Source organism: Cyrtonyx montezumae, unplaced genomic scaffold (genome assembly GCF_038088225.1).
Source record: "Cyrtonyx montezumae isolate F1298 unplaced genomic scaffold, pur_monq_1.0 scaffold_8, whole genome shotgun sequence".
Taxonomy (NCBI): domain Eukaryota; kingdom Metazoa; phylum Chordata; class Aves; order Galliformes; family Odontophoridae; genus Cyrtonyx; species Cyrtonyx montezumae.
The window spans coordinates 84,491,451-84,515,023 of record NW_027072089.1 but is presented as its reverse complement, the minus strand read 5'-3'; the positions used below and the strand labels follow the sequence as shown (position 1 = coordinate 84,515,023).

General features: G+C 41.2%; 1 protein-coding gene across 1 annotated transcript; it reads right to left on the bottom strand.

Moving 5' to 3' along the window:
• Window positions 1-1,683: 1,683 nt before the first annotated feature.
• LOC136058890 (mitochondrial calcium uniporter regulator 1-like) lies at window positions 1,684-22,311 on the bottom strand. The gene is made up of 9 exons (XM_065752673.1): window positions 22,140-22,311; window positions 21,946-22,059; window positions 20,600-20,703; window positions 18,488-18,589; window positions 16,859-16,900; window positions 13,068-13,139; window positions 10,165-10,218; window positions 2,935-3,049; window positions 1,684-1,739 (listed from the first exon to the last, which is right to left on the bottom strand). Exons 1-9 carry the CDS (start codon window positions 22,309-22,311, stop codon window positions 1,684-1,686), a joined length of 831 nt encoding a protein of 276 aa, XP_065608745.1.
• Between the last annotated feature and the right edge of the window lie 1,262 nt (window positions 22,312-23,573).

Sequence of the window (23,573 nt, the reverse complement as noted above, 5' to 3'; positions counted from 1 at the left end):
CTTGCCACGAACTCGCGATGGTAAGCGTTACGTGCTCACCATGGTGGAGGCGACCACTGGGTGGCTTGAGACATACGCAGTACCCCACGCTACCGCCCGAAACACCATCTTAGGGCTCGAGAGACAAGTCCTATGGCGACATGGCACTCCAGAGAGAATTGAGTCCGATAATGGGACTCATTTCAAAAATTCTCTTGTGGATATCTGGGCCAAAGAACACGGCATTGAATGGATCTACCATATCCCCTACCATGCACCAGCTGCTGGTAAGATCGAGCGCTACAACGGGTTGTTAAAAACCACGTTGAGAGCAATGGGTGGTGGGACATTCAAGCACTGGGAGAAGCATCTGGCAGAAGCCACCTGGCTGGTCAACACTAGGGGATCAGTCAACCGAGAGGGTCCTACACAGTCCGGCTCCCTACAGACCATAGAGGGAGATAAGGTCCCTGTGGTACATGTGAGGAGCATGTTGGGAAAAGCGGTGTGGGTCCTTCCAGCCTCTGGAAAGGGCAAACCCCTCCGTGGAACCGTTTTTGCGCAGGGACCTGGGTGCACCTGGTGGGTAATGGATAAAAATGGGGATGTCCAGTGTGTCCCACAAGGGAATTTGATGCTGGGGGAATGCAGTCTGTAATTACGTGTGTATGTATGTATATATATATATATATATATATGTTTCTATGTAACTCATGTTATTACTGTTTGGTTATGTATAGATGTGTGTTAAGCATGATGTGATGATGTGGAATAAGGGGTGGAATGTTGTGGTTTTGATGCCGGTATTCCACATCAGAGCATCACGCAGCAGTGAAGGAGTTAATGCTGGGGGAGCAGCAGAGGGGAGGGGCGGAGCTCCGCACCGGATGCAGGCGGCGCTCGGTCTGGGCGCGTTGCTCTGGGCTGCCGTGGAGGTTCAGCACGTGTGCTTCCCCTGCAGGTCCTCCTTAGCGTATAGCTTCTGGTTTGAAAATTTTTCCTCTCTCTTTCAATTGTTCAATTTTATTAGATTTAGTAAAGTTACCGTTCCTGCTCAAATCGTGCCGTTGTTTTCTTGTCGACCCATCCCTTCCCGCTGTTTCCCCCTCCCCCTCCCGGAGCGCGACTCTGCTCGGGCGGCCGCGCGGCCACTGACGCAGTTTCTTTTTCTCTCCCCTCTCCCTTCTCGGTTTTCCCTTGGGTCACTGTCACGGACAACACCGTGACAAGAAGTAAGCACGATTCAGTTAACCCTAATCCTACTTAAACAAGAGCGCCTCCAAGCCACAAAACATTTAGTTTCAGTTTTATACTAACAATCACAATTCCAGTCCAATAGATGCAACCGACTCTGGTAAGCATGTCTGAACAGACAACAGAATGCAATTCCTAGTGCATGCAGCCCCACGCAATCGGAATGAATGTCAGTCTTTGCTCTTATGTGGCACTCTGCAAAGCAAGGCAAACTGTAGTTCAGAATGAGGAAAATAGCACAAATGCTTTATTCAGAGGTAAGTGAATTCCAAATAGGCATGACATATGTACAGTTTGTTTCTAGGCACATCTTTGGTTACATTCTCAAAACAGTCTTCTTCACAAAAAAATAAATAAAACATTCAAGACTTGGTTGAAGTTCAAGCAAAGACAGTTTTTTCTGTTTTTCAGAAAACAAGACAGTAGAAGTCCCTTAAAAGTGATGCTTTATTAAGTCCATAAACGATAAAATCCCAGTGCTACTGTAAGGCATGTAAATACTGAACCTGAAAGAAAACAGAAGTGGAGAAGAGAGATATTGAATCATTAGCTCTTGGAACGTATCTTCACAAACCTAAGCACAAACCTAGCTACAATGCTAAAGATAAAATCACCACTCCTTTCTCATATAAGAAAGTAAGCTTTTTAATTTACAAAACACAATTTCAAGGCAGAGGGACACAAAAATGACAAAGGAGGAGGAAGGAAAATGAATGTGGGAATTAGACTGGAAAACTACCAAAAGGTTGGAAAAAAAAAACTTAGCTGCTTACCATTCGAAAAAAGATCAAAAAGTTACAGTTGTGAAATGAGGATTAATAGGATTACTAAAACACAGTCAAGTATTCAAGCAAATAAATGCAAACTACTTCATGAAAGCTTATGAATTTGTTTTGTATTGTATTTTTTTTTATTATTTCTAGTCATCAACTTTTAGTTTCTAGATTTAAACACAGAAGAATTTTTGCCACCATTTACAATGGAAGCCATTTAAGTAAACATATTCTGCTTATATTTTTTTACTTCCATGAGTAGTTTATGAGTATGGATGGTGGGGAAAAGCACTTCCTCTCGTTTAAATAAGTTGCCTTTTATTTTTCAGTAATGGTTCTCTGTAAAGCTTATCCCTATAGTGCAGTATTATAGACATGATTGTAACAGTGACAAAACCTACTGTGAAAGAATAATAAAGAAGTTTAAATAAGAAGAATAACTTCTGTAATCCTGTTCATTTAACAACGCTGCATACTTAGGAAAGATTAATATTTTGTCATTTTTCTACAAGAGCAATAAGCTATTTTTTTTCCTAACGCATGTGCCTGAAAACTAAGTAATTGAAGAATTTGATAATGAATGCTCTGAAAGACAGAAGCATTCCATTTTGTAGGTAGAGCTCCATCAGACAGATAAGTGCAGGCTGCTTTTATAATTTTAGTTGAGCACAGATGAAGCATTTTCTATCTTTTAGATTTCTCACACACGCTACTGCAGTACAAAGAATGAAAGAACATACAGGCGTAGTCCATGCAAAATACAGCTGTGAATTACAGAACACTTTCTCTGGTAATAATGCTGCTGATTTTGACCAAGACTACTTAAAAGTATTCATATTTTCTTTGAACCAGGCCTTTATGAATACAGTCAATGGACAGCTTGCAAAAACAGTGTCCAATTTAACAGGTTCACCACAAGATATCTTACCTGCTAAATACTTAATATTATAAAGTTTGTGCGATTCCAGCATTGTCTTCAGATCAGCAACTTCTCTGTCTATTCTTCTGTCTATTTGCGTCAGAGCTCGATCTTGTTGTGCATGCTAGAAAATAAAACAAACATAATTTGAACAGTTCCATGTTTATTTAGAAATGTAACCCATTCCTCTCAACTATACTTCCAACTCCTCCTTAAATGTACGTTAATGAAGTAATTTGCATTCAAAGCAAGTGTATGGGAACTGCTGAATCACGGCCTGAACCACTGATTGGTCACCTGAGGTGAGCACCAAGTCAGCCATGGGGGCACAGGTGAAGGTGATATACCTGTGTGGGTGGAAGGGGTGGAGCCTAGTTCCTCCTCTCTCAAACCCCATTTAAGGGCTGACCACCACCAGGGAAGGATCTCTTCTTGGAGATCCCTCCCATGTGGAGTCCTCTGCGAGCCTTGTCATCTTAAAGGTGAGCCATCTTCTCTTTTGTATTACCTGTATAACTGTTTGTATAGAACTACTTAAAATATACCATCTTCTATACTATTCCCTGGTGGAGTATCGTCATTAGGAGTTATTTACTCTACATTTGGCGAGCCAGGCAGCTCTAACTAAATCCATAATGTCGTTTATTTGGAATATGTTTAAATGGGCCAAGGGGGAGAACGTTACCCCCCTAGAACAGACAATCCCTGGTCTAATTCCAGGATTCATGGGGTCACCCTACTATGGATTGGCATCCGTTATTGAGAAATGGGGACCCATGCGGGTTCCAGGGACTGCCGCTCCTTCTCCATCTTATTTGACTGACTACTTCGTAGGATTAGATAAAGACATACTTGTTACCAAGGAGCGGCGGTTAGCTGCCTCTGCAGTAGCCTGGCCATTAGTAATGGCCATACTCAAGTTAGATGTTGCAAATGTTAATTTGGAGACTGAAAATCAGTTATTACGAGACCGTATTGAGAAACTGGAACAACAGCTGGGTACATTAACAACCAAAAAGCCTGGCCTAAATGTCCCCACAAGACAAATACGGAATATATTGGTAGAAGACACCCCAAAATCAGAGGAAGAAGACTCTGATATGACAGGGGAAAAGATCTCTAAGGCAGATCTCGAAACTCCATCTATGATGGACCCATTCGAGATTCGGCCTATTATAACTCAAAAAACAAAAAAGGTACAGGATAGACCAGCAGGGGTGCCTCCTGACCAATGGCCCCCTGCAGAAACCTGCCTCCATGTGACCGCTCGTCCGTATACAGCTAATGAGTTGATGGACCTAGTACAACGGTTCCATCAGAAACCAAGGGAAAGCATACCATCATGGCTCCTAAGGTTATGGGATGCAGGAGCTGAAAGTGTTTTAGTAAATGGAACAGAAATGTCAAAATTAGCATCTATAACGATAAACCCGGCCTTAAGACAAAGATTATATGCAGCTGTCCATTATAATGAGGAAAACCATTCTATTATAGATTGGTTGATGGCTGCATGCCGCTTAACATGGCCCAACAAAACCGATATCCCTCTTAATACTGGTTTGTGGTCCTCTATGGAGGACCTCCAGACCTATATCAGAGAACTGGGTATGAGGGAGGCTCTGTATGCGGACACTTTTGAAAGCCCCGATACGGAAAAATTTACAGCGGGCATGAGAGATCTAATACTACAGCAGGCCCCCTCCCACCTATATGGGATGTTGGTTTCCATATTAAATCCGTTGGTGGCATCAGAAGCCATCGTACAGCAGGCAGCCCAGTTAGTAGCAGACTTAGGGGAGACGGAGCGCGTAAGAACCAGGCGTAATGTTCGTATAGTGGAAGATGCTGAGGCCTTCCCTATTAGAACTAAAAAGCCTGCTCCACGGATGCCCCGATCAGGCCCCGTACGGGTATCCCGGAGGACTATGTTTAATGATCTCATACGGGCTGGGGTTGCATTTACCAAAATTGATGGGCAACCCAACCATGTTTTGTTACAGCTGTGGAAACAGCTTAGAAATGATCAGAAATTTCAGAGTGCTCCCAGAAAATCGGGAGTACGAATTATAGAAAAAACACCAACAACAACCTGGAATTTGGCTGACTTTATAATACCGAACAGAAGGAAAAAATATCCGCAGGTGTCACAGGCTACAGTGCCTGAGCCACCTGTGGCAAAAGATTTAGATCTGGCAAAATTCATGGATTAACGGAAAATTCTGGTCCCCATAGGGCCTCTAGCTGTGACCGGAGGCCCTATGTAGAACTAACAATATTCTGGTCCAGGACAAATGTGCAGAAGGTGATGGCTCTAGTGGATACTGGCGCAGAAACATCGATTATATATGGAGACCCAACGAAATTTAAGGGTAATAGAGTGATGATTGGTGGGTTTGGGGGACAGACTATTCCAGTCACCCAGACGTGGTTGAAATTGGGGGTTGGGCGTCTCCCGCCCCGGGAGTATAAGGTGTCGATTGCCCCAATTCCAGAATATATCTTGGGCATAGACATTCTATGGGGTCTGGCTCTCCAGACAACTGTGGGAGAGTTCAGACTACGGCAGAGGTACATTAGTATCCGGGCAATACGGACAATATTGAGGGGCCATGCGAAACATGAGCCCATTTGTTTGCCAAAACCACGCCGGATTACTAATGTAAGACAGTACAGACTCCCGGGTGGGCAAGAAGAAATATCAAAAACAGTGCAGGAATTAGAGAAAGTAGGTATTATAAGGCCTGCACACAGCCCATATAATTCCCCCATATGGCCAGTACGGAAGTCGGATGGAACATGGAGAATGACGGTGGATTATAGGGAACTGAATAAGGTCACGCCGCCCATCCATGCGGCCGTACCCAATATTGCCTCCTTAATGGACACTCTTAGTAGGGAAATTAAAACCTACCATTGCGTCCTGGATTTAGCGAATGCGTTTTTTAGCATACCTATTGCTAAAGAATCACAAGATCAATTTGCATTTACGTGGGGAGGCAGGCAGTGGACCTTTCAGGTCTTGCCACAGGGGTACGTGCACTCACCAACATACTGTCATAATTTGGTGGCACGTGACCTGGCTGATTGGAGGAAACCAAACAGTGTGAACCTATACCACTATATTGATGACCTCCTGTTAACATCCGACTCACTGGAAGCAGTAGGGGAGGCAGCAGATTCATTAACTGCCTACCTAAGTGAAAGAGGATGGGCTATCAATCCTCAAAAAGTGCAAGGTCCAGGACTGTCCGTAAAATTTCTAGGGGTAGTCTGGTCAGGAAAGACCAAAGTATTACCTGATGCCGTCATAGATAAGGTTCAGGCATTTCCAGTCCCTACAACACCAAAGCAGCTGCAGGAATTCCTGGGTATATTGGGATATTGGCGTTCCTTTATACCTCATTTGGCGCAGCTGCTGAGACCTTTATATAGACTTACCAAAAAGGGCCAATTATGGGACTGGGGGAGAACAGAACAGGATGCTTTTCAACAGGCGAAACAGGCAGTTAAACAAGCCCAGGCACTGGGTATATTTGATCCTACCCTTCCAGCTGAGCTAGATGTTCACGTAACTCAAGATGGCTTTGGCTGGGGCCTGTGGCAACGTCAGAGTTCTGTTCGGACCCCCATTGGATTTTGGTCTCAGGTGTGGCATGGAGCAGAGGAAAGATATAGTATGATTGAAAAACAGTTATTGGCTGCCTATTCTGCATTACAAGCGGTAGAGCCAATAACCCAAACGGCCGAAGTTATAGTCAAGACTACATTGCCAATCCAGGGGTGGGTAAGAGATCTGACCCACCTTCCTAAGACGGGGGTGGCCCAGGCGCAGACGGTGGCACGATGGGTTGCCTATCTCAGTCAGAGGAGTAGTCTATCTTCCTCACCGTTGAAAGAAGAGCTTCAGAAGATTCTTGGCCCAGTAACGTATCATAGTGATGCACCAAAACAAACTTCGGTTGCTCCACCACAGAAGAGTCCCGTCCAGGAAGGAAAATATCCTATTCCTGAAGATGCCTGGTACACGGATGGGTCCAGCAAGGGCAACCCAAGTAAGTGGAGAGCAGTAGCGTACCATCCTGCCACAGACACAATCTGGTTCGAAGAGGGGGATGGTCAAAGCAGCCAGTGGGCGGAGCTGCGGGCGGTGTGGATGGTTATAACCAAAGAACCTGGTGATGGTATCCTGAATATTTGCACAGATAGTTGGGCTGTGTATCGGGAGCTCACTCTTTGGATCGCACAGTGGGCCACCCAGGATTGGACTATCCACTCCCGACCGATCTGGGGCAAAGATATGTGGTTAGACATATGGAATACAGTCAAACACAGAACTGTGTGTGTCTACCATGTTTCTGGTCATCAACCCCTACAGTCACCAGGAAATGATGAAGCCGACACACTGGCCCGAGTTAGATGGGTTGAGAACTCGCCATCTGAGAATATCGCTTACTGGCTACATCAAAAGCTGCGGCATGCTGGGCAGAAGACCATGTGGGCAGCCGCTAAAGCGTGGGGACTGCCCGTACAACTATCGGACATCGCTCAAGCATGCCGAGACTGTGACGCCTGCTCTAAGATAAGACCGAGGTCGTTGCCTGAAACTACAGCTCATCTTGCTAGAGGACACAATCCTCTACAGAGGTGGCAGGTTGATTATATTGGGCCTCTCCCTCGGTCTGAGGGGGCGAGATATGCCCTAACCTGTGTCGACACCGCGAGTGGGCTAATGCAGGCCTATCCAGTACCAAAAGCCAACCAGGCATACACTATAAATGCACTCACAAGGTTGATGGCTGCCTACGGGACACCGCAAGTCATCGAGAGTGACCAAGGAAGTCATTTCACGGGTGCAGTGATACAACGCTGGGCAGAAGAAAATAATATTGAGTGGCGATTCCACCTGCCATATAATCCAACGGGGGCAGGCCTTATCGAACGTTACAATGGTATTCTCAAGGCTGCCCTGAAGACAGACTCTCAGTCCCTGCAGGGGTGGACAAAGAGACTCCATGAGACCCTGCGGGACCTGAATGAAAGACCTAGAGATGGCAGACCCAGTGCCTTGAAAATGTTACAAACAATATGGGCCTCCCCACTTAGGATCCAAATTACGGGCACCGATAATGAAGTGAAACCTCAGATTGGCAATGAGAACAACCTTCTGCTCCCTGCCCCTGAGGACCTAGAACCAGGTACCAATAGAATAAAATGGCCCTGGAAGGTGCAGGTAGGACCACGATGGTGCGGCCTACTTGCACCTTGGGGGAGATTATTGGAGGTGGGGGGTTCGGTAGCTCCTCCGGTTATAGGTACATGGCCTACTGAAATAATGGTTAACACTCCAGTCTTCATTGCTAAGGGGACCCCTATCATGTCTCTGTGGCAGATCAGGACACCCCCTTTGGTGCCTGATATAGTCGTACAGCCACAGACATCGGGTCAAAGGGTTTGGTACAGGCGACCAGGGCGTGCCCCTGTACAAGCTGAAGTGTTAACCCAAGACAGGAATACGGCCTGTATCTTGCCCTGGAAAGCGGATCTTCCCCTCTTGGTACCTCTAAAACACTTGTATTACTCCCCATAAGTCTATGAATCACCAGAAGGAATCAAAACAATACTGCAGTGTTCCAGAGTTGTTATAAGACCATGTGAAGCATCTGGTGATGGTCTAACCGGGACTGATGACACGTAAGATGGACCTGCACTGTATGATTACATGCTTCCAGTAGATACCACCGAGCACTGGCCCAAAGAAGAGTTCGACGGATGCGCCGATCATCACTCATATCAGATTACATCAGCATGCGTTGCGACGGGCAATTATGTAAGCGTCGCGATGTATTGGGTCTCTGTATCAAGGGGAACTCACCTTATGGTTACTTGATCAGTGGTTCATGTCGTGAAGGGGTGGAGTGTATGGGAACTGCTGAATCACGGCCTGAACCACTGATTGGTCACCTGAGGTGAGCACCAAGTCAGCCATGGGGGCACAGGTGAAGGTGATATACCTGTGTGGGTGGAAGGGGTGGAGCCTAGTTCCTCCTCTCTCAAACCCCATTTAAGGGCTGACCACCACCAGGGAAGGATCTCTTCTTGGAGATCCCTCCCATGTGGAGTCCTCTGCGAGCCTTGTCATCTTAAAGGTGAGCCATCTTCTCTTTTGTATTACCTGTATAACTGTTTGTATAGAACTACTTAAAATATACCATCTTCTATACTATTCCCTGGTGGAGTATCGTCATTAGGAGTTATTTACTCTACAGCAAATGAGTTTTTTCCTAGCTTGCCATATCTAAGGAATTGAACTCAGTACACTTTCATCGCACGTTCAGTAACATGTAATCTAGAACATGGCAGAACTGGGTGCCTTCTTATCTCAATCTAGCAGCATAATCACTCACTTTAATCTGTCACCTGGCCCACAGACATTCAAGTCACATCTCAATTATAATAGCTATTGAGAAGTCTAAGAGACTCTTGTGATAGAAACATACTGGAGAAGCATGAAAACGTATGGATCCTTAGAAATATCAGAATAGGTCTTTTGATGTAAAAACCATGTCTCCTTCTTGCAGTGAATTCTACTGCAGAAACGTCTACAGAATGACGAAGTCAGAATCTGATTATGACAGAAGACAGGACTTCATAGAAAAAAATGAGATGGAATTATTACTCAGAAAGGACTGAAAGATCAAGCTTGTAAAGTCAGAACAGCTGCTGCTCTGGTGCTGGTATTTTCAAATCATCACTACTGAAACGTTGTCATCAGTTAATGATTTATGACTAGAGGTCTTCCTGTGAATAATTCTCTACAGTAATGAAACAAAACGAAGAGGAATACTTTAGTAAAGGTTTCTGCTAAAATGAAGCCAAATCAATCAAGATAAGTGTTTCAGTTCCACTGAACACGGAAAACGTCACTGATTTAAAGAAACGAAAAGCAACCTTAAGTGTTCTGCCTACAGAAAATGCTACATACTTGAAATTTCAAAACAAACCAACAAACAAAAGCCCACTGAACAGGTTATGATGTACTAACATATATAAGCCTTCCTATTCTGTAGATGCTAGAGTTATCTGTACCACTATGGAAATACATAGAAAAATAACAAATCTCAATGACGTTTTGTACATTGAAGTGTGTCTAAGTGCATGAGCAGCTTCAAAAATAGTACCAGCTCTCTAAGACAAGTAAAAAAAGCTTTGTTATATAATAACAAGCTACCAAGTTCTTACCAATTCCACTATTTCTGTCCTCATTTCGAGTAGTTTTCTTTCATTAAGTGAATGCTGGAAGGGAAAAACAAAAAAAAAAGACAGATAAATATGATATCATCCTTAAGCCTTTTCCCAAATGCTTAAAAGCATGCTTCCTTTTCTGTTCTTTGCTTTCCAGTTTTCTACAAAACTGAATCTGAACGACCATGTTGTCCGACAACACTTGAAAGAGAGTATTGCAAGGTGACTGCTGTCACTTGGAAAGCTGAATTTAGACAGGTGTTCAACACAAGCTGGAACAACGAAATACATTAAAAAGCAGCTGGCAGAAAAGTTGGCAGACCTGCATTTTGACCTGTGATTCTGAAGAGGAAATAGGGCAGTTAACTAACTCACAGAGCATACGAATGCCAAGAAGACTGAACCATCTGCCTTCTTCAGTAAGGGGAGTGGTTTTTAAACTGTCATAGCAAACTCAGCTACCAAAGATGTTTCACCAGCATTACGGCAATTCTCTATTCAAAATTTTGAAATGGTCCGAACAACACCTGGGGAACACCACTGAAAATGCTATATTTGGTAAACATAAAACATTTGCATCTCATGTCAAGTCACTGGTTCAGAAACACTTGAAAGATAGGTACTATAAATCAGAAGTCCTGGTTTACTTAGAAACTCTGGTTATCTGGATTGAAGGAAAGGTAAACACATTCAAGAAGCATACCTTTAAGGCAGGTTTCTGATACATGAACAGGCATTATTTGACATCTGTAATGGTTCCTACCTGCTACTAAAGCAATTCAGTTACTCCTAGGACAGCTGCTAAGCCATCAGTGCAGAGTATTAAGTCATCAGGCTCCCATCTCAGAATCCTCAGTTACACAGCAATAACTTCATCTCCTGATGTTCCCATGTGAAAAGTGACTTCTTTTTCCTTCCAGTCTAGAGGTATATCTCACTTTGTCATCAAACTCAGACTAACCTACATAAACGCCTCAGCGCTGAAAAACTCTCTTTAAAGATCCAGAACACTATTTGAACTTCTAACAGATCTAAAGATCCAATTAAGAAATAGCATAAGGCTACAAACATAGAAAAAAGAGACAAATAATAATGTGTCTATAATTAATAAAACATATGTTACTAAATTCTGCAAATTGATGACAAGGACAAAAAAAAGAAATCAGTAGCATATATTGTCTCAAAGTGAAATTCCTCAACCTGTTAACATGGCAAAACATTTATAAAACAATGCAATTTTTAAAAGTCATGTATGAAGTTTAACATAACAGTGCCCCATCCCTGGAGGTGCTTGAGGCCAGGTTGACTGGGGTCCTGGGCAGCCTGATCTGGTAGGTGGCAACTCTGCCCACAGCACGATGGTCTTTAAAGTCCCTTCCAATGCAAGTCATTCTATGATTCTGCATGGACAGAACCACATATTAACAATCTGGTTATCACCACCAAAGGTAGATTTACATTTAAAATAAACAGTGTAACACATAGATTGAAATAGTTTCTGCTTAACTATGTATAGGTGCTGTTATCAAAATAGATGTTTTCTGAATAATTTATATTCTGCAAGCCACTCTGTTGATGTCTGCATTTGTTCAAGTTTGCCTTGTGGCTAGAAGCTAGGTCAGCCCCAAGGTTTTTAAACTGAGCTTCAAGAAACCAAAATGCATCCTTTTGTTATAAAACACCAAAACATGTCTGTAATAATACAAGTACATAAGAAGAAAGGCAAGGTTAACCCCACTCTGAAGTTAAACAGGGAGATTTCCCCTTAAGTCCTTTTTTTTTTTTTTGCAGTTCAGAGAAAATGCAGTTCTGTCAGATGCATCTTGATATTTCTAAACAGCAAACTTGAGCGACACAGTGATGCAAGAGCACACGAATGTAAGTGAAAGTTTGTTCCATACTTCAGGATTTTCAATTCAATCTGTATCGTTGCAGATATAAATCAGGGCATAAGCAGATGTGCATTAGGTAATGAAGACTTCCACTTCACATTTGCTGGAGAGTGAACTTATTAAAAGATAAAGCATTTAGAGTTTGAAACATAAGAAATGGCTGACATGAGTGCTGGCAAATTAAGATAATCTCTTTCAGCATTAATCTCAAGCAGGCGACAACTTCAAGGGGGCATACACAGAAAGTGACTTACACCCCAACATTTCTTACTGTTGAGATTGCAGTAAATATTACTTCTTCATTACCCACCTGTGATAAAGGGACTGAATTAAAATTTGCAGAAAAATGTCACTAAAAGATGTGTCCATTTCAATGATGAAATTCAGGTTCATAAAAGCTATTCAAAAAAGATCTAAAACCAAATTTCTACTCAGAGTGCTCCATCTAATGCAAAATTATGTATCTTCTAATTTTTCATTTCTGTTAATCTAATTAAAACGCTTGCCAATTAAATTCTACACATATTTCAAAGTCAAAAACAATCAGAATCAGTATCAGTTACAATGAAAATTAATCACAACTACTTTCACAACACATACTGCCTGACAGACTAGCCACACTGAATTCTCCCGTTACAGGGAAAGGAAATATCTTCAGTAATGGCAAGATAATGAAATGCTTATACTTAACTCAGTGTGACGATATATTACTAGCACAGCTCTAGAAAATCTCCAGGCAGCTAGTTGGAATGTTTAAATGCAAAAAACTGAAATATTTAACCGTAGTACATTAATGTCAATACTGAAACAATATCAAAAGAGACAGACATACAAAGAAACTCCCCACCACTGTACCCCATATTACAGCATTCAAGGATGACTAATTTGGATTAATAGCATCTTAAAAAGGAATAATACTACAGATTAATATTGAACAGACGTTCTTATCCAAATTCAGAGATTATTCAATTTTTAGATGTTTCTAAGAAGAAAGTGAACAGAACTTACCAATTCTTTTACTCTGCTCTTCTCTAGGTTTAGATTTAGTTTGTTGTCAGCACGAACTCTGGTAATTTCATCCTTATGGGAATACAAAGGATAAAGCAGTGAACAAGAATTTCTATTTAATTGTAAGCAAAAACAAGTTAGACAAAAATATTGTGCCTCTTTCTAATTAGAGAGGAACTGGATTCTCGAGACACCCAATGTGCTTAGATTTCCTAAGTACAAGTGTTCTTGCCCTTCCACTTGTGGTCTGTAGGATGAATTCATTCTCATTGGAACAAATAAAAAACTGACTACTTTTATACCAGAACACTGAAAACAAGAGTTGATAAAGAACACAACTTTCTACAAATTCTGGGCATGTTTCATAAACCTACAACTCACTAATTTTAGAAATCTTTGCCTAGGTACACTTTGAAATTGGACTTCCATGAAGGAATCCTGATACTCAAGATAACTAAGCTCTACTATTGTAAACTAAGCTCTACTATTGTAAACTAAGCTCTACTATTGTAAACTAAGCTCTACTATTGTAAACTAAGCTCTACTATTGTAAACTAAGCTCTACTATTGTAAACTAAGCTCTACTATTGTAAACTAAGCTCTACTATTGTAAACTAAGCTCTACTATTGTAAACTAAGCTCTACTATTGTAAACTAAGCTCTACTATTGTAAACTAAGCTCTACTATTGTAAACTAAGCTCTACTATTGTAAACTAAGCTCTACTATTGTAAACTAAGCTCTACTATTGTAAACTAAGCTCTACTATTGTAAACTAAGCTCTACTATTGTAAACTAAGCTCTACTATTGTAAACTAAGCTCTACTATTGTAAACTAAGCTCTACTATTGTAAACTAAGCTCTACTATTGTAAACTAAGCTCTACTATTGTAAACTAAGCTCTACTATTGTAAACTAAGCTCTACTATTGTAAACTAAGCTCTACTATTGTAAACTAAGCTCTACTATTGTAAACTAAGCTCTACTATTGTAAACTAAGCTCTACTATTGTAAACTAAGCTCTACTATTGTAAACTAAGCTCTACTATTGTAAACTAAGCTCTACTATTGTAAACTAAGCTCTACTATTGTAAACTAAGCTCTACTATTGTAAACTAAGCTCTACTATTGTAAACTAAGCTCTACTATTGTAAACTAAGCTCTACTATTGTAAACTAAGCTCTACTATTGTAAACTAAGCTCTACTATTGTAAACTAAGCTCTACTATTGTAAACTAAGCTCTACTATTGTAAACTAAGCTCTACTATTGTAAACTAAGCTCTACTATTGTAAACTAAGCTCTACTATTGTAAACTAAGCTCTACTATTGTAAACTAAGCTCTACTATTGTAAACTAAGCTCTACTATTGTAAACTAAGCTCTACTATTGTAAACTAAGCTCTACTATTGTAAACTAAGCTCTACTATTGTAAACTAAGCTCTACTATTGTAAACTAAGCTCTACTATTGTAAACTAAGCTCTACTATTGTAAACTAAGCTCTACTATTGTAAACTAAGCTCTACTATTGTAAACTAAGCTCTACTATTGTAAACTAAGCTCTACTATTGTAAACTAAGCTCTACTATTGTAAACTAAGCTCTACTATTGTAAACTAAGCTCTACTATTGTAAACTAAGCTCTACTATTGTAAACTAAGCTCTACTATTGTAAACTAAGCTCTACTATTGTAAACTAAGCTCTACTATTGTAAACTAAGCTCTACTATTGTAAACTAAGCTCTACTATTGTAAACTAAGCTCTACTATTGTAAACTAAGCTCTACTATTGTAAACTAAGCTCTACTATTGTAAACTAAGCTCTACTATTGTAAACTAAGCTCTACTATTGTAAACTAAGCTCTACTATTGTAAACTAAGCTCTACTATTGTAAACTAAGCTCTACTATTGTAAACTAAGCTCTACTATTGTAAACTAAGCTCTACTATTGTAAACTAAGCTCTACTATTGTAAACTAAGCTCTACTATTGTAAACTAAGCTCTACTATTGTAAACTAAGCTCTACTATTGTAAACTAAGCTCTACTATTGTAAACTAAGCTCTACTATTGTAAACTAAGCTCTACTATTGTAAACTAAGCTCTACTATTGTAAACTAAGCTCTACTATTGTAAACTAAGCTCTACTATTGTAAACTAAGCTCTACTATTGTAAACTAAGCTCTACTATTGTAAACTAAGCTCTACTATTGTAAACTAAGCTCTACTATTGTAAACTAAGCTCTACTATTGTAAACTAAGCTCTACTATTGTAAACTAAGCTCTACTATTGTAAACTAAGCTCTACTATTGTAAACTAAGCTCTACTATTGTAAACTAAGCTCTACTATTGTAAACTAAGCTCTACTATTGTAAACTAAGCTCTACTATTGTAAACTAAGCTCTACTATTGTAAACTAAGCTCTACTATTGTAAACTAAGCTCTACTATTGTAAACTAAGCTCTACTATTGTAAACTAAAACAGTTTACAAGTTTAAAATTTAAAAGGAAATGTTTCTAAAGACTGCGTCTAGGCTCTCAGAAAAAAAACAAACACTGACAACTTAGACGGAAAATGTTTATTATTTTTAAACACATAACTTTTAAAACTATCACTAAGTATTTTGTTTCATGGATAACTCTAAGCAGTTCCTACTTCATCTTCAGTGACAGCTGACATTTTAAATTAAATTCCCTGCAGGAATTCTAGCCAGATGACACTTTGTCATAAGGCAAGCTACTGATGGGATGAATGTGTGGGAGATTCAAGAGATTGATGATGTTCTGGGATATTCTGCAGTTAAAAACAAGTAAACATCTCTCAAACAGACTGATGTCAGCTAGACAAGACTTCATTAAGTAGTATGAATAATAATGACACTCAATTTCTATGCTAGGATTTTTGAACCTGTTGTAATTAGATGGCCTTACAGCAGGATGTTGCAATTTAATGAAAAGATTGTGTTATTTTGAAGCCTTTACAACACTGTGTCAATCTGTCCTTTAGAAGTATGAGCAAATGTAATCATTAAAATTATTTTATATTTACAGTAAAAAGTGAAATTTAAAGACATTTAAGTTAAAAAAAAAAACCAAAACAAAGATGACTCAGATCTTTCACGTTCTACCACTGAATATGCTAACTCATATACTTATAAGCAAGCAAAACAATGAAGTTCAAGACAAAAATCAGATGCTGAATGTATTTTAAAAACTTTATTCTGAAAGCTAGTATGCATTAAGCCCTTCCTAACATGAAACAGTTTCCAACCTTAATCATTTTTGCAAGAATTTCTGTCTGTGTAAAAGCTACATGTTCATCTAAGTAATAGGTTTTGAAGCAGTCTTGATGAGAGAAAGCTATTTCGACTGTAAGTCAGGAGAAGCAAACTATAAAGAGCAGAAACACAGCACTGATCTTTAAACCTGTACATAATTAACAAGTGAGTTTCCTCCAAAAAACACATTTTCTTGCTAAGGTCATTCACTCACAGGCAAGTGGGACCAAGCATACTGGTCCCAAACTTAGAGGCTAAGACATTTAAAAGCTATTTCAAATTCTGGACAGTTAAATTTAAATTCAGTTACTTGTACAGTTTACAATTCTCTCGCAATAAATTAAATACATGTGAAACTGACTTCATTGCAGCCCAATCTGTCCCCTCAATTTCAGTTTCATTATCCCATATATACAACAATCAAACACAACGTTTACAATAAAATCGTAACAGCAACATTTTTTAAGTGAATAAGAGACGTGATAATTCTTGATTATATTGGTACAGTATCTTACCATGACTTGCTTCTTTATCTGCTGGAGTTCAAGTTTTATTCTCTGGGAGAGCAGAAAAGAAATGTACATTTTAGTATTGTACACAGAAACCGACAGTCTATAAATATAGGCAATTTCAATGATTAGTAGCAATTACTATAATCCACACTGTGAAAGGAAGGTGTCTTAGTTTCAGCTGGAATGGATGTTTTTTTTTTCAGTGTCTGGTTCGATGCTATGTTTAGGTTCTAGGAGAAAAATAATGTTGACAACACACTGGTATTTGTAGTTGCCTGCTCAGCAGCATATACAGAGCCAAGACTACGTGCAGTGAAGGGCCCAAGGAGCTGGGAGGGAACAGAATTAAGACAGTTTACTTAAACTGGCCACAGGGCTATTCCATACCAAATGATATCAAGCAGAAGGAGTTTTGAAGGGAGTTGGAGTTCATCTCCCTCTCTCTCCCACTGCTCAGGATGCTAGCTGGGCAGCAGTTGGTATGGTGAGCAATTACTTGTGCATCACTTGTTATATCTATTATACAGACATACTATTTTCCTTTCCCCTATTTTAGCAGATAGTTTTATCTCAGCCTATGAGTTTTACTTTATTAGTTTTTAATTATCTCCCACATCCCACTGGGAAGGGGGAGGAATGAGCACATGATGGTGTGATGCTCAGCCACTTGCCAGGTTAAACCACAACAGAAGGCAGAATGAATGTGGTTTAAATCCATCTATATCCTCAGTATGTGTGTAGACAGACCCAAGTGTATGCACATACGTACTCACTCAGTAGTGCACATTTCCAAGCATCAGGACAGAAGCTAGTACTGTCCCACAGCACTACAGGTGGCCAAACGCACAGGATGGCATTAGCAAGGGTAAACACAGCCAAAGGTAAGTGATTATTCTCCCATGTTTAGCACTTGTGAGCTTGCACCAAAAAAGCTGTGTCCAGCTTTAGGCTCTCTGGTATAAGACAAATGTTGACATGCTGGAACAAGCTCAGGAGAGAGCCACCAAGATGATGGGAGACTGCAGCAAGTAGCATAGGAGTGGAGAGCAAAAAGAGTAAGCAAGACAGTAAGCAATAGGTTTGTTTAGCCTTAAAAAGAAATTGCTAAGCATCAAAATGCAGCCAGCAATTCCCTGAATGGTCTCTAGGTAAGTTCTACACTTCTAAGGTAACTTAATCTATCACTATTTCTTTCAGAAGAAATATGAAATAGGAATAGTTGTAGCATCTTCTATTAATGTATGAAAATTATTCTAACAAAAAAGAGCAACAGCTGCATCAACAATTTAGGATATACAGCTCAGTAGCTTCTTCCTCCCTCATTGTTTTCTTCTCTATTTCACACATAACCAGGAAGATTTAAGTCTTTTGTCAAACTCCACGAGACTCCCAACAGCCCATTTTTCCAGCTTCCATCAGGATGGAGAGGCATCAATAGTCTGTTGGTCAGCAACTCCTCCCAACTTTGGATCACTCACAAACTTGCTGAGGGTGCATCCTGCCCCTTCACGAGGTTATTAATAATTCGGTGTTAAACCATATCAGCACCCAAGTTTGTACCCTGGGTACAAACCACTTTTTTACATCCTTAATGAAAAACAAGTGGTACAAGTCGAAGATACTGATTTTTACCTCATTTTCTGAACGAAGAGCTGAAAGCTCACTTTTTCCCAATATAATCATATCCTTTTTCACTCCATCAATATGGGACATAACTTGTTGAAGAGCAATCTCCTTTAAAAGACAGAAGACAAGCCTCAGGACATGTAGCCATAATGTTTTTCTCATCTGCGCGTACAAATACAACAGGCTATTCAGGTACTCTGAAATTTTTAATCTGGTAATTTGAGACTGATTATTTCAGTTTCAAAGAAAGCAAGACAGACCAAGTGAAAGTGACAAAACAAGCAAGTTGTGGTAAATCATTTGTAATCAGAAATTCTAACAGATCAGAACAGTTCAACTAATAGCCTAGGATAAACTCTCTTCTAAGTCTTCAAATTCTTAACCTAGCAAAGGCTTTAGGGAGAAGGGAGAAAAGGTGCCACTGTGCTAAAAGAGGAAAGCCAGCTTCCACACCAAGACTCCCCAGTGCCACCCTACTCTTGTAACTTCCTCCTTTTCCACCTTCCCATGGAAGAGAGCTCACTCCACTTTCCTATTCAGCTGAGCAGAATCATGCACTATACTTACACTTTTAAACACTCTTCTCACTGACAGAAGTGAGCTGACAGATGGCAAACAAGCATCCTTCTTCATTTTGGAGGATGGAAAGGTCTGTAGATTCTGCTCTAGATGTTACACTATCCACATGCGAACAGGGATTCCCCTCTCATTGCTGAACTTTACCACTAATAAGCAGGTCCTTGCTTTTGATTCTGGACTAATACCATTAAAAATCTGACACTATAACTTCGTTTTTGACAAGTAAGGACAGTCTAATTTACAGCACTGTTTAGAAAAGGCTACCTGACTACAGCACTTTAAAAAGAATTAAAAAAATGCAGTGGGTCAGTGTATTGGACGTATCACAAAAGATCTGCAGGAAGACTACTGCCATGGATATCTCCTTTCTTATTCCCTGATGTGTCCAGCTTACTTTCATTCTCTCTCCTCTTCACCAAACAGTTTTCTCACATGAAGATAGCAACTCAGTTACCATAAAATTAGTTAAATCCTTTGTTTGTAAAGTGACAGCCTCACAGAGCTAAGAACTTCAGTTACTTCTTCCCACTAGCATTGCCTATTTGACTCACTTATGTGTGGGAATTCCAGCATACTAGATACTGCTAATCACATTCAAAAGATGCTTAAGTTCCACGATACAGCTAAATGTGTCTTACGCTGAATTTGGTTTTATTTCTGGAGGCTGAAGTGCCTAAAAGCATAACATAGCAATATTCAACACTTTCACGTCCACATGCTTACACAGATCTACCTGCGTACACTTTGTCTAAGGATTCCCTCCCAAAAATAAAACAGCCAATCCCCCCACAAATTCACTTCAAGTCAATGCAATTTTCTGGTAGCCAAGATGGATCTCTAGATATTCAGAATTACCAGTCTATTTCCAAGCAAGTTTTCTTCAGTTCCTCTCACCAGTTTATATATATATGCTGCATGGATTTAGAGTATACCATGAATAACATGCAGCAAAGGAAACAGAAAACTTACAAAATCAGCATCCAAAACATACTCTTCCTGAGCGTTATCAGTACATACAACTACACTAACCACACACTAAAATCATTGCAAAGAAGTTTAGCTCAATTCTAGTACAATATAAATGTCACTATGACAGAAAGATATATTTAGAAACAGGCCACATAACAGAATGGTAAATTACAGGAGGAAATCTTTTTCTTCGCTGCTGTATAACTAGAGAAAATAATGTAGGAGCTGTAAATAGTTAAATCCATGTTTAGAGTATCTCCTATGACGGAGTAAAAGCCTTTTCAGGTTAAAATAAAGCTAGGAGGAAACAAAGAAACAAACAAAGAAACAAAAAACTCATGAACATTGTACCAGATGGTAGTTCCTAAGTGTCAAGGTCCATCACAACACTTTGATAGCTGCTTGATAGATTCAAGACAAAACTCAACAGCCGGTGGATATTCAGGGATAGCTGTTCACTTTCAAGTTTTTAAACACGGTCTACCAGTAAATAATACAGCAATGTGCATTTCATTAGCAGACATACCGGATTTCAACTGACTTTAACCCTTCCACCCTCTTTGAGCTAACCTGCTGTACTTTGGTCACCATGTCCTTGTAAATCGTATCCAGGTTGGTGCTCACGATTTTCACTAATGCAGATACAATCACTTCCGACTGTTGAGTAGTGAGTCCTAAGTAAAACAAAATAGAACAACATTCAGCTGGACAGCTGATGAAGATTATCGACTTCTAATATACATTACAAAGTTTTTTAAAAAAGCAGTCAGTTATGAAAGGTAATAAAGTACATTCCTCTCCATCTAGCACTAGCAGAGCACAACCGGGCAATACAACCAAGTTCCTCCACTCCAAAATAACACCTGTGACATAGCTGTTTCTGCAGTACAGCACTATTACAATATCAGCAAGATTAATGTTGGAAGTATTACAGAATGCCATCTCTTGCGTAATTATAAGAAACCTGGCATTCAAAAGCAGATACCTACTTTCAGTATACTCTTAAGTGGTACCATGGAAAATATGCAAATCTCAGCAATTCCCAACAAAGAGCTCTGATTTTAGGCCTGCCAAGTTCTGAGTCCATCTTAAAATACACTTTGAACTCTGTGCATGGTGAACTAGCACAAAACATAGTTTCAAACATGTGGCAGGTTAATGTTAGAAAGCAAATCTGGGGTCTGAGAGTGAGTAACTTTCAACAGCAGAGCTGCTTTAATCATTTGCCGTCACCAAAAGCGCGTACCCTTACTCCTGCTGCTATGTATGTGTCCCAGTGCTCACACAGCTGCACTATGAGCTCATTCATGTCTCAGAATAACGTCAATCAAAAAGAACTGTAGTTTGAATTACAGAATGGCCTGGGTTGCAAAGAACTTCAAGGATCATCTAGTTTCAACCGCCATGCCGTCGACAGGGTTGCCAACCACCAGACCAGGCTGCCCAGAGCCACATCCAGCCTTGCCTTGAATGCCTTCATGGATGGGGTACTCACAACCTCTCAACCACTCCCCCAGGTCCTATCACTATCAACACACGTAAAGTTCCCTGAGAGTTAGGCTGGCACACACGAAGGATGAAACTATACAGGAGGAGCCAGTGATTGGGATCCCTCCTTTCCAGCGCGGTGAGCTATCACAATGCAATTCAGCCATGCGGTCCTTCTTCCTCATGCTACTGAGGTAGCAAAGGTACTTCATCATGAACCCAAAATGATCTCTTCCCTTACGTTTTAGGGTAAGAGAAGGTATATTTTATACAGCATACACACTCCACCCCAAGAGCTGCATTTTTTTTGCAGCAGCCCACGTTCAACCGCATTCCAACAGTTGCACACTGCTGCGGATTAATTAACCGAGCTCTGCAAGCTAAGAAACCCCTCACGACCCCCCCAAGGAACGTACGTAGCAAATTACCATTTTCTTCCAGGAGACACACCAGAGCGTGAGTGTCAAAAAAAAACTTCCTACTTCCCAGCAAGGAAACACTGCCCTTGCTCTCTAAAAACGAAGACGCAGAGTCGCTGACACCTGAGAAAGACAAGCAGAACACTGACGTACTGCTCGAGCCACACAGGAGCTCCCCGCTCCCCACGCCCGCCCGCTCTCACCGCTCTCCCCGCAGCGCCGGGCCCGGCCCACGCGCCGGGCCCACACCGAGCCAACGCTGACGGCGGCCCCCTCGCGCGGACAGGCGCTGAGGCCGCGCCGCGTGGGGGAGGCGGAAGCGGGCGGGAGGGCGCCGCGGGACCGCAGCACGAGCAGCGCCCGCCTCACGGCCATGCCGCCCGCACCCGGCGGCACGGCGGGCGAAGAACACAAACCGCCGGCGCTACCGGAAGTCTATGGCTGAGCACGCACCGCCCTTCCGCCGCGGACGTCAGTCCGCTTCCGCTTCCGCTTCCGGAACGGTGTTCCGCAGTGGGGCTGCGCGGATGCTGGCGGTGTTTGGAGTTGTGGCTGCTCTGCTGCTGTGAGGTGGAGCGCTGAGACCTTTCCGAATGCTTTACTAGAGCGGGTCGATGTTTTTCAGAACCGTTCAGAAACCCACGCAGTGTATTTTCCTTGATACTTCTACTTCAGTGATAGTCAACTGGGATATCCAGGCTAAGCACGCTGACACATCCATCTTCTCTAGCATGAAGAAACACTGCCTCTGCCTATGGAGACTGGAAGTGTGTTCGTTATTTTTCTCCATGTGAGGAGTCAGCTTGGCTGACTCTGACTCTTGGCTGACAAGTTTGCCCCATTTTTTACTGTAATCTTAGCTGTTTGGACCTCCTAGCCACTTTGACTTCCAATACAACCACCACTGACTGGCTTCTCCAAGCTCTGCAGGCTGCTTTGGACATCTTTCAGGGCTGCTCTGCTCAAAGGGTGCCTGGGCCAGTTTCTGTGGCACCAGGAGGCATGACCAACATCATCGTGAAATGAGCTTTGTGCTGCTCCGTGGTGCAGGCTGCTTCGTGCCTGGCTGTAATGTCTACGTGGCTTCACAGAAGGATTAGCTCCTGTTCAGGAAGGCAGGAAGGACAACCGTTGCCTGGGTTGCATCAGGCCCAGGACTACCAGCCAGCTGGAAAGTTGCCCCGCTCTACTTTCTGCTGTACATCATCATATCAACCACTGTGCAGTTTGGAGGACCACAGTATAAGAGTAGCAACTCCAATTACAGCTGGAAAGCTTTTGAAAACAATTAGTTACTTTCCCCTCTTTTTAAATACAATTCGGTTTTACTCAACAGCACAGTCTTCGTGACAGGATTCCTAGCAGGAATCATGAGAGAACAAAAACCAAAGTCGATTTTCACATGGATGTGGTTGGCTTATGGAAGGAATTTTACAACGTGCTTACCTGTAACAGAAAGGGGCTGGCTCCCATTCCCTTGTATTAATTTTCCACTGTGGAGGATTTTCACTTTCCCCATAAGCATCTGGAACTAGCCATTGTCACAGGAAGACTAATAAACTGAAAGGTGGACAGGTGCAGTCCAAAATAGAAACAAATAGTCCCGTTACTTTCTCCAAATATTTTAGCACAGTGAC

Excerpts from the sequence above, each read along its gene's own strand:
- LOC136058890 (XM_065752673.1), bottom strand. The coding sequence starts at position 22,311 with ATGGCCGTGAGGCGGGCGCTGCTCGTGCTGCGGTCCCGCGGCGCCCTC. Across the intron at positions 16,901-18,487 it reads CTCTTCGTTCAGAAAATGAG|AGAATAAAACTTGAACTCCA; the intron begins GTAAAAATCAGT and ends CTGCTCTCCCAG. Across the intron at positions 3,050-10,164 it reads GGACAGAAATAGTGGAATTG|CATGCACAACAAGATCGAGC; the intron begins GTAAGAACTTGG and ends TTTATTTTCTAG.